Source organism: Rhinolophus hipposideros (genome assembly GCF_964194185.1).
Source record: "Rhinolophus hipposideros genome assembly, chromosome: 2".
Classification (NCBI taxonomy): domain Eukaryota; kingdom Metazoa; phylum Chordata; class Mammalia; order Chiroptera; family Rhinolophidae; genus Rhinolophus; species Rhinolophus hipposideros.
The window spans coordinates 106,354,116-106,367,897 of record NC_138048.1 but is presented as its reverse complement, the minus strand read 5'-3'; the positions used below and the strand labels follow the sequence as shown (position 1 = coordinate 106,367,897).

Sequence of the window (13,782 nt, the reverse complement as noted above, 5' to 3'; positions counted from 1 at the left end):
CAAACGTGTAAATGGCAGACATAAAATTTATAGCCCAAAGTCTACTGTTGACAGGCATTACTTGTCTCCTGATAAAACACAAGTTAGAACTTTGCCATCTCAGCAAGGAGGGTAACTGACTCTATCAAACACTCAGCCCAAACCCTGGCCTTCCTCTGCCCTTCCGTTCTAGGTGGCACCTCTCCACTCACCTTCCACCTCCCATCCCACCTCCAACCTCAACCCACCCAGTGAAATCTACCTTGCCTGGCTGTGGTCCACAACACTAAGGGGTCTGCGGACATTTTCCGTAAAGGGCCAGAGTAAATACTTTCAGCTTTGTCTGTCAAAGGTCTCTGTCTTAACTCTTCAACTGGGCCGTTGTGACACAACAAGCAGACACAGCCGATAAGCAAACAAGTGAGTGCAGCTGGGCTCCAGTAAGACTTTCCTTGGTACGCTGAAACTTGAAACTCGTGTGATTTTCACATGTCACAAAATATTCTTTCTCTTTTGATTTTTTTTTTTTTTGCAACCATTTGAAAATGTAAAAAGCATATACGATCTTAGCTAAAACAAGTGGCCAAACAGACTTGGCTCCAAGAGCACCATCTGTCAACCTTGCTTTACTAAACTGAGAGGGGACCTAGGGAGAAGCCACATACAATTGAAATGTGTCACAAGTTGCTTCCTGTGAATTGGTTCTTTGGACAGAGATGTAAAGCCCTGAGGAACTCTCTCCAGGGGGGAAGTTAAAGCCTCCCTGTCACCCAGCAGTTCCTCTGAGCTTCAGATCTTCCTCAGTTCTTCTAGGCAGACCCTACTTAGCAGAAGTTACAGACTTGACACAGGGATCTGGCACATGGTTGAGGCCGGTCATTCCTTTACAAAGCCTCCCTGTCTTTGAAACCCCTGCCTACTGCATTGCTTAGCACATCTGGGTCCTCTGGGTCCCTCCAAGATCTCTGTGGCCTTCTGCTGGGTCAGCCCCACCCTCCGTGGCCATCTTGCCATCCTCAAGGGCAGCCTTTACCTACAAGACAGCTATTCCCTGTTGGACACCCTCCCCCTACACACATACACCCCATCTGCACACGAAGGCCAAGTCTTTGGGATCACACAGCTACCACTAAATAGTTGGGGCCCAGCCTTAGGCTCCCAGACTAGTACACACTCCCTCTCAGCATCTAAACACAAACCTTTTCCCTCAAACTCCCCATTGCCTGCAGACTTAAACGTGTAGGCTGGCCCAGTCTCCCCAAACCTCACAGTCTCCAGGTGGATTCTTTCCTAGCTTGTTCCCAGCTCCATCCCTTGCTGGCCCCCAGAAACTTCTCTTGTGTGTCTCCACCTCATTCTCTCTTTCCCCGGTCGGAACCCAGGGTGCCTCCATTCTCCCTGCCAGGTCCCCAAATGACTCCATTCCCAGGCTCAGGGACAGTGCGAGCATCACCCTTCTGACTGGCTCAGAAGTTCTCTCCGGCTTCGCAGAGCTGCAGTACCTGAGTTGGCAGCGGAAGCTTAGGGAGGAGGCGTGACATGGAGAGGCTCTGAGGTTAGGCAGGGCTCTTCCTGGAGCCCAGCTCTCACAGCTGCTAGACACAAACCAAAGCCCGGTCAGCATACGTGCCCTGAATTATTTTGTTAGGTTACTGGCCAACACCACTGGATAAGCCCTCATAGCTGATGAGAAATGCTGTATATGTAGCTACCAGACAGTGTGCTATGCAAAGGACAGCAAAATTCAAAAAAATACATAAATAAAATGGAGGGGCCTAGAAAGAGTTAGCTATTCAACAAATGTTTATTGGTTAGATGAATGAATGAATGAGTGAATGGATGAATGGATGACTGAAATGGGAGCCACTCTACAGGTTAGAAATTGAGTAAATAGCGTCCTGTCTCGCAGCAGTTAACCTCAGTTTCATCCCATAGCATTCTAACAGCCTGTTTCTAAATTTCTCCATTTGTGTCCCAAGCTCACACACACCCTTGGCAGCCACTTCCTGCTCACCTGCCAACTCTGACTAGATTTGGGTGACTGTTGGCCACACATCCAAGTTCTCAGCCTCTCAACATAGCGCATACTTCAAAGCTTCTGTCATTCATGACTATTTCTCAAACCTGAATTCACTAGGTCCTTTGTTCTAAGCACCTCTCATTGTCAGGTCATGTGTCCACTGTTTGTTTCACAACACGACACCCCCTCATTCTTTCCCAGCCCTCGATGGACAACTTTGGGGAAGGGAATCAGGTGGCCAGGTAGAGCCCTCAGAGAAGACCTTCGATACGGATAGTGTATTTTGTGTAATGCAGTTCTGAGAGATGGAAATGAAAACATGTTTTGAGGCCATGGTGAGTCTTCTCCGCTCTCTGCCGTGGCTCCCTCAAGCATCAAGCGCTCACCTAGGACGCTGTGCTGTCAGTCACGGTGGAGCCATCGACAGTGGTCTGTCCAGCAAGACAGTTGTTCCCCGCCAACCAAGCCCCCACGTGGAGCAGAGCCACTGGGCTGCTGTGTGGCTCGCAGGATCCTGAAGGTCTCACAGGCTTACTTGCATTCATTCCCTTTTGTTCTGCACAGAGAGAGAGAGAGAGAGAGAGAGACTGAGAAACTGGGTTACTGGTGACCTGAAACTCAGGGAATGTACAGTCATTGCTATTTGACTAAATTGTCCATCCCCAGTGGAGCCCATTCTAAACCTTTTAATGACTCCCCAGTGAGAACAACACTGGTTCTCAGACTGAGCATGCCCCAGAGTCCCCTGGAGGGTTTGTTAGAACACAGGTCACCAGCCCCCGCCCCCAACATGTGTTTCTGATTCCAAGCGTCTAGGTGGGACCCCAGTATTTCCCTAGCTTCCTCTCCACTCCTGCCACCCCCCACCCCCCACAATCACCACAGGGACCTCCCTGAAGAGTCACTGTGAGCAGTTCTCCCTTCCTGGGTCATCTCTTAACTCTCTCCCCTGTGTGCCGCTGTGTCTGCCAGTCGCTTCTCTTGCCCCCTGCTCAGCAATGGCTGGTCATCCTTCAGGCTCAGATGAAGTACGGCCTTCTCTGGGAATCCTTCGGTCCCTGTTTGGAGGAGGCATGGCTCCTTTTTCCCATCCCTGACACTCTGTGTAAACCTTCAGCTCGGCAAGCACCACATTCTGCTTTAATCACAGATCGTCTGTGATGCCTTGCCCACAACAGTCACCAGTTCGTGGCTGTCACATTGAAGGCATCCATTTGCTGAGCCCATGACTGAGTGGCTGTCCTTTATGTCGAAGAGCAGGGAAGGGGCTGAAGGAAGTACGCAACGATGAGAAAGGCAGCCTCTACCCCGGTAATAAAAGGCAAACAAGGATAAGTTCCATTTTGAGTGAATTTGGAGGAATCTAAAAGGAACTTTTCAATTCATTTTTCAACTGAATTACTCAACATGTGGGAGCAATACAGTGTTTTTGGAATGCGGAATTCTGCAGTGGGGCTTTGGCGCTCCAGTCAGCAGGTGGACCTTCCACTGAGCAAAGTCCCCTGGCCTGCAGTGGGAAGGGGGAGGGAGAGTACAGGGAGCAGGACCTGGCTGGTGGCTTTCCGAAGCAGAGATGCCTGTTTTAATCACTCACATCCATGGAGGTGCTGTGAGCACTGGTGCCCCTGTTTTCACCAGCTCCTTAAAGAGTGACGAATCTGCCAAGGGCAGCTTGCAGGCTGGTTCAGATGCACACGTAACACACAGGCAGTCGCAAACCACACAAATAAATCAACATGGTGCTACTGTTGTCATGGAGATCAAAAGATTGCGTTTCTTAAAGGAACTGGGCGTTGGGAGGCATCTGACGGCTGGAGGAAGGGCACCTGGAAGGGTGAAAGAAGGCTGTTTCGAGAGACAAGAGGAGAAAAAAAATGCGAAACTGGAAAGCAGAGAGAGAGGGCCAACATGGCAGATAAATGAGACAAAACGGAAAGAAACTGGGATCATTTCTGGATCCCAAGGTAAATGAAAGGAAGAGAAAAGTTCAACATGGAAAACAATCCTTACATGAGAAATGGACAGTGAGTAGGTAAGGCCTTCTCTTAGAGCTGTAGTGCATTCAAAGGGATTTGAGAGAAGGTAAAAACAGAACACTCATGTATCAAACTGTGAATACCAACTTCTTCCCATGTGGGCAGGACTCAGATTGTTGAATCCTTGACTATAGAGTGAAGGGAGCCACTTCACTGAAGGTTTATTTTTTTTAATATTCACTTCCTGTCCAAAGTCTTCCTTTAGTATGTATTAAGACGACTGGTTGGTTGCCAGGTGAGATTTGGTATAAATCTGTACGTCTGTCTAAAATGATCCTTATTGAAAACACATGTAACCCACAAGTTGGCGGAATGAATGAACAAAATCTCTGGAATCCTTGTTTTAAGAAAGAAAGAAAAGGAAGGAAGGAAGGAAGGAAGGAAGGAAGGAAGGGAGGGAGGGAGGGAGGGAGGGAGGGAGGGAGGGAGGGAAGGAAAGAGAGAGACAGAGAGAGAGACAGAGAGAGAGAGAGAGAAAGAGAGAGAGAGAGAGACAGAGAGAGAAAGAGAGAGAGAGAGAGAAGAAAGAAAGAGGCATGGCATTGTTGAATTAACTTGCTCTTCAGAAGCTATTTTCTTTCCTGATGGGGCCTGGGAAATAAATCTCTCATTCATATGCATGACGCACTATGTTAAGTGACAGCATGGAAGCCAGCTCTCCACTTGAGTCCATGTATGCAAGTTTCAGAACACTATTCCCGAGAGCCCCTTCTGGACTGCGTAACCCAGGCCTTTGATCGATAGCTAGGTCTTGGGTTTGCAATCCAGGAATCTCTTCTGTCTTTACACCCTTCCTATTAGCCCTTTATCTAGTCAGATTATATACCTGCAGCTGAGGTCATTCTTACCCATCACTTTCATTGCACCTCACATATGCTCAAAACCATTCTCTCCATCATCTACACATTTTCTGATGCTGTCCTTTTCTGATGTGTCCAAGCCCTGATATGGACAAGAGTGGGAGAGATGTCAAACGTGTTGGTGGGAAGCCTTGTGCTCTTGGAGCTTGCAATCAAGACCTTGGAAAGCAGACGTTTGATATGGCATGGTGACCAAAGAGGAGAAGAAAGTGATCAGTTCTCACTGAGTGGTTTATTGGATGGGTGTGTGCCAGTGGAGACCAGACAAAGGACAGCATGCGTTGGGTGGAGGCAGGCAACGGAAATTTCTAGGTGTGTTAGAAGTTGAGCTGGCCATGGAGAATGAGTTGGGTTTTGATCATAGAAAGAAGGAAGAAGAGCAGTCTCTGATGGGGGCTTTCATGAAATGGAAAAAATGTAAGACAGTTGGAATTTCCATACTATCTAAGCAGTCAGAGAGAATCCTAGGTCATCAAGGAACATCCAGGGGACATTAGTCTGGAAGGACTCCCACAGGGCTCAGATCTCACAATGAGCCCGGCTGGCATTTGGGAAGAAAGAGGGCTGAAGTGGTTTCTTAGAAAAATATGTCTTTTCCAGTATCATGCAACACAGATTCAAAATATGTCTCAAGACCCTCTACCTGTTTTCTTCGTCCTTTCTTCCCACCCACTATTAACTCCATTTGCTTAGTTTCATCAAAGTGAAATAATTATTTTTCACCCATTTTGTCAATTGTCCTTTGATGCCACTTAACAACTAGAGAATAGTGTTCTCAAACTGTCTTCCCTTTAGTATGACTTCTCCACAGATACAAGACAACCATCTCCCCTGATTTCAGGTAGACACATGCTCCAAGCAGAAATGTTTAAAGCATCATTGAAATAATTTTAAAGTAAACAGCATTATGTCCTAACTTGTTTAGGGATGGTATGGAGCCCACTGGTAGACTAATGGACTGAAGTGGCGACCCGGATCCACACCCTTGTCGCTGCTTACTGGTTGTCCATACAACTCAGAGAGAGACTCCAGGGTCCTGTTCAAAAAACCTTTGGAATTAGCACCACAGCCCCTAAAGTTTCCTACTGTTAATGTGCAAAATTCCTGCATTAATGGATTCTTAAAGAGATTTTTGTTTTTCAGTAAGTCCTCAAGTATTTCTTTAATATAAACACATACCTAAATTCAAATGTGACTATTCATCCTACCAATTAACAATAGAAACTTAAACTTTGCCTAGTATCATTAGAATTTTTGCTTACTTTTGTGCATGAAAACATAATATTTTCTCTTCATGTGATTTGTTAGGTTGTTCTTTGATTAAAAAGTGCTTTGTTTAGTGTAACTTTACAAACCTAATTAACAAGCTTTGCAAAAAGGAAAAAGTGTTCTGAGGCTCTGTGAGTTGTGGAAACCAAATACAACTCTTAGAAAACCCTGGGTTAGAATTCCAACTCTACACTTACCTTGAGAAAGATGTTTTAAGCTTTTTGACCTTCGGTTTCTTCATCTTGAGGATAATAAGGACAATGAGACTTCTTGGGGTTGTTTTGAGGATAAGTGGAAAAAAGCAAGTGTTCCATAAGTGGTGGTGGTGAGGTGGTGCGGTGATAGTGGTAACTGCAGTGGTGGTGATGCTGGCACTGAGCGAGGGATAGAAGTGCTGGTGGTAATAGTGATACTGACAAGGATGTTGATGTCAGTGATGCTGGTGGTGGAGTGGTGGAGGTGGTGGCAGTGATTTGTTTGTGGAGGTAGTGACGGGATGGTGGGAAAGGTGGGAGAAGTGATAGAGGTCGCAGTAGTGTGAGGTAATGGTGTTGGTGATGTTGGTACCAATGGTAGCAATGTTGATGGCAATGGTGGTAGAGATGCTATTGGTGGTAGCGGTAGTAATAATGCAAGTGTGGTGACATTGGCGATGATGGTGGTGGACGTGGTGGCAGTGATGAGGGGGTGACACTGGTGATGGAGCTGGTGGTGATGCTGGTGGTGGAGGTTGTATCGGTGAGAAGTGGTAGTGCTCGTGGTGGGGCATAGAGGTGGTGTGGTGATTGTAAGAGGTGGTGTGGTGATTGTAAGAGATGGTGTGGTGATTGTATGGTGATTGTAAGAGGTGGTGGTGGTGATTGTAAGAGGTGGTGGTGGTGATTGTAAGAGGCGGTGGTGGTGATTGTAAGAGGTGGTGGTGGTGATTGTAAGAGGCGGTGGTGGTGATTGTAAGAGGTGGTGGTGGTGATTGTAAGAGGTGGTGGTGGTGATTGCAAGAGGTGGTGGTGGTGATTGTAAGAGGTGGTGGTGGTGATTGTAAGAGGTGGTGGTGGTGATGTTGGCAGTGGTAATTGAGATGGTGAAGATGTAGTGAGTACTGATTGGTCATCATGGTTCTAGTGGGGGGTGGGTATTGTGGTTGAACTAGAAAGGTAAATAACCTAGAGATGATTTCTGTATATACCTTGTACTAAAACAGCTTTATTGGGATGACATTAACATGCCATCACATTCACTGTTTTAAGTGTACAATTCAGTGAGCTTTAGTTTGTTGACAGAGATATGTAGCCATCGCCAGAATCCAATTTTAGAACATTTCCATCATCCACCACAAATCTCATACCCAAGAGCAATTACTCCCCACTCCTTCCACACAACCTTTTTCAGATTGTTTTAAAACCCACTAGGGGCCTGCAAGCTATGGAATCAGCACTTGTAGGAAAAATCTATCGCTTCTTTCTCAGGTACAACAATTCATTCTGCGTGATAACTACAGACTGGCTTAGAACCGTGAAAAGAAAAGATGTGAAACCACCACTACCTTCGAATAGCTCATAACTCTATTCAATATGTATCTCTTCAAAAGTGGAATATTAAGAGAACTGGAAGAGAGCACTCTTGTGTATTCCTTGTGATAAACATAGTCCCTTAAGTTAACATATTGTATTGCACATCTAAAAGAATAATAACAAAATTCCTATCTCATTAATGGGCCATTGAAACACAATCTTTTTGAAATAAGACAGTCATCCGTTTCTGGGGCTTGAATCTAATAAATAAACTGAAAAACAGAGAAAATGTATCACAGAGGCACTTAATACAGTATTTGTGATAGAAAATTACAACACAACAAGATCCCCAACAATGGAAAAATAATTAAATAAAACATCAGTATATGGAGTATGATTTGTAAAGACTGTGAGGAAAACATGGGAATGTGATCCTGATAGCATATTAAATGAAACATATCAAACATCAAATAGTACAGAGTATGAAGACAACTATGTAAAAAAAAAGCCAAACTTCAACTTCACTTTGATAAATAAATGTACCAAAATGTGAATAGTGATTACATAGGATTGGTGGCTGAATAGTTTTATTATAAAACAAAATAAAATAATTTTTTAAAAACTATTTTGCAGAGGAATCTAATAAGCAAGAATAACCTTGATGTCATTCTAGAACCAACCAGACTAAAATTTAGTTCTAAGAAAAATGTAAAAAACATTCTATTTATTTTTACAAAATACTGAAACCGAATGGAACAAAAACAGCTGTGTTGTCTATCATACTTAAACTAGTTAAAATGTGTTTTTATCCAGGGAGAGGAAAAAACAGGAAGATTTCTCTACCTACCTGTTCAACCTGATCACAGGCATGATTATCCCTCCAAACTCACGGAATTAGATGTCAGCAAGGAGGTCCCCCTAGTTGTGTAGGGTTTACCTAAATTGGCTGCTGTATGCAAACATTTTCTTGTGGGTATTTCCTCCACTTCCCACACTTCCTTCTTGGCCTGATTCCATAGCCTTCGTACTGGGATCCTGACTCGGTATCTTAGGAAGGTTTCAAACCTCACAGAGAGCCAGTTGAAAAATTAGAATACTTAATGGGTGTAAACCAAATTAAAACCATATATATCGTTTTTATTGGGTCACTGTATTTAACATTTTAAAACTATGTGAAATAGGAGAAATGTCTTGGTTTTATGTTTAATTTTTAGATGACTTTTGCAGGAAAATTTATTTTATTAATTCATTAAATCACACAAATGCAATTCAGTGGTTGTGATAAAACAAAGTCCAGGTAATCAAATTCTCAAAGTCTAAAATCTTTCTACCCAATTTCAAAGCCAAGTGAAAAGTCAGAGTTCATTAATCCAAAAACAGGACTGCATAGACATTTGCTTATCATAAGAAAGATATGAGCTCTTATGTCAGGGTCTAACTGTGCCAACTCGACTGAAACAGTCACGGTTTACATGACAGTTTCATTGACATCTATGAGCACCATGTTAATGCATAAAATCAGACCGGCTGAGAAAAGCAATGGGAATCTAAGAAAACCATAAATGAGGAAACTTACTTTTAAAAAGAAATGTGATTTCACTGCTCTATGTAGCTCAGATTAACACCTAAAGATAGCCAGAGGCATCGAATGCCTCTGGGAGGTTGGCATATTAGGCAAATTCTTAAATATTTGCTGAATTCATTCCTGCTGCTATCTGCTCACAACCTTCTTCTGCCTTCTCACCGGGTGGACTCCCTCATTCACATTTTGCTGGTGATGGAGGACTAGCCCTCCAGGCAGCCCCACACTGTCTGCCATGTCTCACTCCTGTGCTTTAGGCACCCTCTGCTCCATCCTAGTCCCACCCCTTTCTGCAGGCTCCGCCCACCACACCTCCCTCCATGTCAGAGCTCTGGCTGTCCTTCCATGCCCACCTGAGGTCAGCCTCTTCTGACTGCTCCCATCTATTCTCATTTCACCACCTTTGGAAGCCTGCTGGTTCTCCCCACCCAGTACCACACGCTTCGATACTTTAGATTTCTGCACAGTTCTCTAAGGGTTTATTTCCTCTCTCCACCTGGATTGTAAGCACTTTCAGGACAGAGAAAGCATTTCAGAGCCCTGGGAGACCTAAATCCATGGTTTGTACTGAAATACAAACACACTAACACACGTACTCCTGCACATACGTACACACACATACACATGTGCACACTCACACAAGCATATACATATATTCAGTACTCACACATATGCACACAGACATAACAGATATACATGTACACTTGCACACACACACACATGCACACACACACACACACACACACACACATCTGTTGACTGCCTGAAAGTCTACAAAACCTTTATTCATTTAAAACATCATGTTGGTGTTGTTCTTATAACATATTTGAAAAGAGTCTGGTTTCTTAAAAAAGGCCAACATGTCAGCCAAAATGGTTCTGTCTTTGCGTCGGCAGACCCTTTAGCATTAGCCGAGAGAAGCTAACTCTAGCCTCACCCTGATCAGTTTAAATCACCATAAAATGATTTCAAAATGACTTAGGCCTTAAAGAAAGGGGTTTACCTTCCTATCAATGGTAGACCTACCTCTACATCAGCTTTCAACCTGGAAACACCTTCATTCTGGAATATTCCCTTTGATTGCAAGCTCCATGAGGATAGTGACCTTTAAAAACAAAAATTACTTCTGTGCCCCAGTGCCTTGAATAACCTGGCTCAATAGCTTTTGCTGGTGAATACATGCTGGCTGGTGTACTGTGGTGCCCCAAACACAATCCGTCTTCGAAACTTCCCCGCCGGTTAGAGAAGTTGGCCATGGCAGCATGACCAAGGGACTGGGAGCACAGGCTCAGGTGGCAAATTCCCCCGGTGGCACCTCATGTTGGTGTGGCCTCCTCTGTCAAACGGGGTGGGTGTAGGGCTGTGTCACAGGCTTGTGGTGACATCTGGGTGAATAAATCCAGGAAAGGAAGAGTGCCCAGCCATGAGCAAGCACTTCTATTAACTCCGTAACCATCACTACACCTATTATGGTTATTACAGCGGTTATTTGACTTTATTTTTGTTTCCTTGAGAAGTGGGTGGGTGCTGATCTCCCTGTCAAGCATTCTTTAGTGAATTCTTTTCTTTCCTGTTTAGGCCCCCAAGAAGCATTTGCAGAATGGGATTATCCGAGGCTACCAAATAGGTTACCGCGAGTACAGCGCTGGGGGCAACTTCCAGTTCAACATTATCAGTATTGACACCACTGGGGACAGTGAGATTTACACCCTGGACAACCTAAATAAGTTCACCCAGTACGGCCTGGTGGTGCAGGCCTGCAACCGGGCCGGGACGGGACCTTCTTCTCAGGAAATCATCACCACCACCCTCGAGGATGGTAGGTTCTGCTGGACCGCGGCACGTGGCTTTCCTTCCTCAAGGGTTTGTTCTGGTCACAGCCTGGCCCCCTGCTAGCTTTGCAGTGACAAAAGTGGCTGGGCCTACAGGGACTAGGGTTTCCAGTGGGGAAGCGTGCTCCAATTAACTGGAGGACTGCATTGATTTGCTTCCGCCCTTGACACATCTTGATTGCAAAGCCCAAATCCATTCCCTTTTCAGCATCTTCCTCATTCATTTTAAACACAAGAATTGGGCTTTTCCCAAGTGAAACCAAGACTCTCTATGACTGCAGAAGTCTGACCAGAATGTAGAAATCCAATTTTCTAAGAATGTCTCCCAAATCAATGTTAAGGAGGATTGTTTTCCTTTTTCTTTCGTTCTTTTTTCTTCTTCTTCTTTCTTTTTTTCTTTTTTTATGATTGCTTTCTATTTTCAATCATTCTGAGACCAGAGAACATGAATGGACTTCCTGGAGCAAATCGCACGGTGCCCGAGCGCCCTCTAGCGACCATAAGGAATTAATTCTTCCTTTTACCATGACCTGGGGAAGACAATCTAAAATTTCCCATTTCCAGTAGTGCTTGTAAAGAGAGAGAAGCCTGGTGTCCCGAGACACAGTCTTTCAGATAAGATATGGGGTTAACTGTAGCAATAAGTAGTAGATTTTAAGGCAGCAAGCTTGCATTGCAATTACCTCTTGTGCAATTAGCCACTTGATAATAAGTTTGAGGAGTCAGTGATGATGTACGTCTATAACTTCTGATACTTTTTACAGAAAGAGAAATCTTAGATAACTAGAAACTTTAATATTGGAATTTTCTTTCCATCTTCATAATCGTTGAAGAAGTGAATAAAAATGCCCTTCAGTTTACACTTCAATGCTCATTTTTTATGGATGCCTATTCTACAGTCAATATTCTGTCCTCTCTCCTAGACACAGCATTTGAGGTTTGCATAAATGCAATATGAAAAACACTTCAAATATTCTTTTAACCTGTATCTTAGTCCATTTTCTCTCTTTCCTCTGACATAATGTTATAGTATTGAAAGAGGGCCTGGGGATGGGGTGGATAGTAAATAAGCTATGATTACATGTCTGCATTTTAGCACTTTTCAATTAGGCTTCCAATTTATATAGAAGATATTAATAAATCGAGGGAATGTATTGTACAAAGGAAATGCAACTTAAAGCAGTGACTTACAAGAGTAATGGGAAAGTAAACCAGATAAGCAATGGTCTTTATTCATGCAATAAGATCAGAAGTGTTCTCTACTCCTAAAGCCTGAGATGACCTCCTAAAAGTGGTATCATTAAGCTGGAAAGAGAGACAATGGAAGTGTATTAGGACATATGCATAAACTCGTGATATTTTACTTGGTTATCATAATATTTGTAGAGGGAGAATGGTGCTCATTTTTTCCTTAATTTTGGGACTTGAGTACGATTTTTTCTTTTGTTTGCGCATTGAAATATGAAGCTAATGTTGCTTATTCAGTATTGCTCTGCTAATTAATAAGACCACCCACCGTTATTACAGACTCTAATTATTTAATTTCAGTGCCCAGTTTCCCCCCTGAAAATGTCCAAGCCATAGCAACATCACCAGAAAGCATATCAATATCCTGGTCCACACTTCCCAAGGAAGCCTTGAATGGAATTCTCCAGGGGTTCAGAGTCATTTACTGGGCCAACCTCATGGATGGAGGTAAGAGGTTTAAACTAGGGCTTTGCATTTGTCCCCCCCCCAAAAAATATGTCATGGAATTTGCAGACTCCCAATCTAATATGGGATTCTGAATATGGCGGGCATTTCTTCATCAGTGAGCACTTTCCTCTTTTCCCTACGTCATTCTGTTCTTATCCTTCATCCAACATTTTAACAGGTATATACAGCTGTTTAAAGCATTACATTTCTTCAAAGGGTAATTTGAGGTATAGGAGGGGTTGGCACCTGGGAAATATAAGCATGGATGTGATTTCTAATTATGAGTATCTATGTCAAGCCTCTGCAGGCAGCATCAAAACCTTGGTGTGTATCTAGAAAGTTCTACTCAATGTGTATCCTAAAAGATTGATCATTTCCTATTCCCCAATAGAACTCAGCAGGAAAACTTCTTACGTTCCTGTAGCTGAATTCTAAGGGGGTTCAGGAGGAATGCCAGGGCACCCTAGGCGGCACATCATCACTCCCCAAAAGAAGCCATCTAATCCCGACCCCTCCATTTTTGTCTCCTTCTCGTCCTCTTTCTATTTCTCTTCCTCCTCCTTCTCCCCCTGCTTCTTTTCCCTCATTCTTCTTGATTCTTTGTGTTTGTTTTTTCCTTTCCAAATTTCCCTGTTTGGGCCTGACTTTGAATGAGAGAGTGCCTGCTCAGGTGACAGCAGGACTGGATTCTCTTGGGTAGAATCCATGTCGGTGTTTGTTCTCAGGTGGAGGATGGTGCTGAGCCAGGCTAATGTCCCTTCGTGAGCAGGACAGGTGCACACCTGCACAGCAGCCCCTAACAGGAAAGGCTTCCCAAGGTCGGCTCACTGCTATGTCCCAAGATTTGGGAGGCCCACACCACACCCTCCCCTGCTCTCCACTCCCCAGGAACCCCTGTCCCCCTGCCCCTGGGTCCTGCCTCCTCTCTGCCCGGGGCTCCTTTCAGCCTCTCTGACTGGGTGTGTTCTCCAGATGCGAGCTCACCTCTGAGTTTGAGC

General features: G+C 44.2%; 1 protein-coding gene across 2 annotated transcripts in view; it reads left to right on the top strand.

Annotated features, from left to right (window-relative positions):
• Window positions 1–13,782, top strand: part of DSCAM (DS cell adhesion molecule) — a 656,085-nt gene that overhangs the window by 546,778 nt on the left and 95,525 nt on the right. For both annotated transcript variants that reach the window (XM_081078404.1, XM_081078403.1), the window contains exons 17-18: window positions 10,836–11,076; window positions 12,638–12,784. In XM_081078404.1, the coding sequence (XP_080934530.1) occupies window positions 10,836–11,076; window positions 12,638–12,784 (388 nt within the window). The remainder of the gene's footprint in view (window positions 1–10,835; window positions 11,077–12,637; window positions 12,785–13,782) is intronic.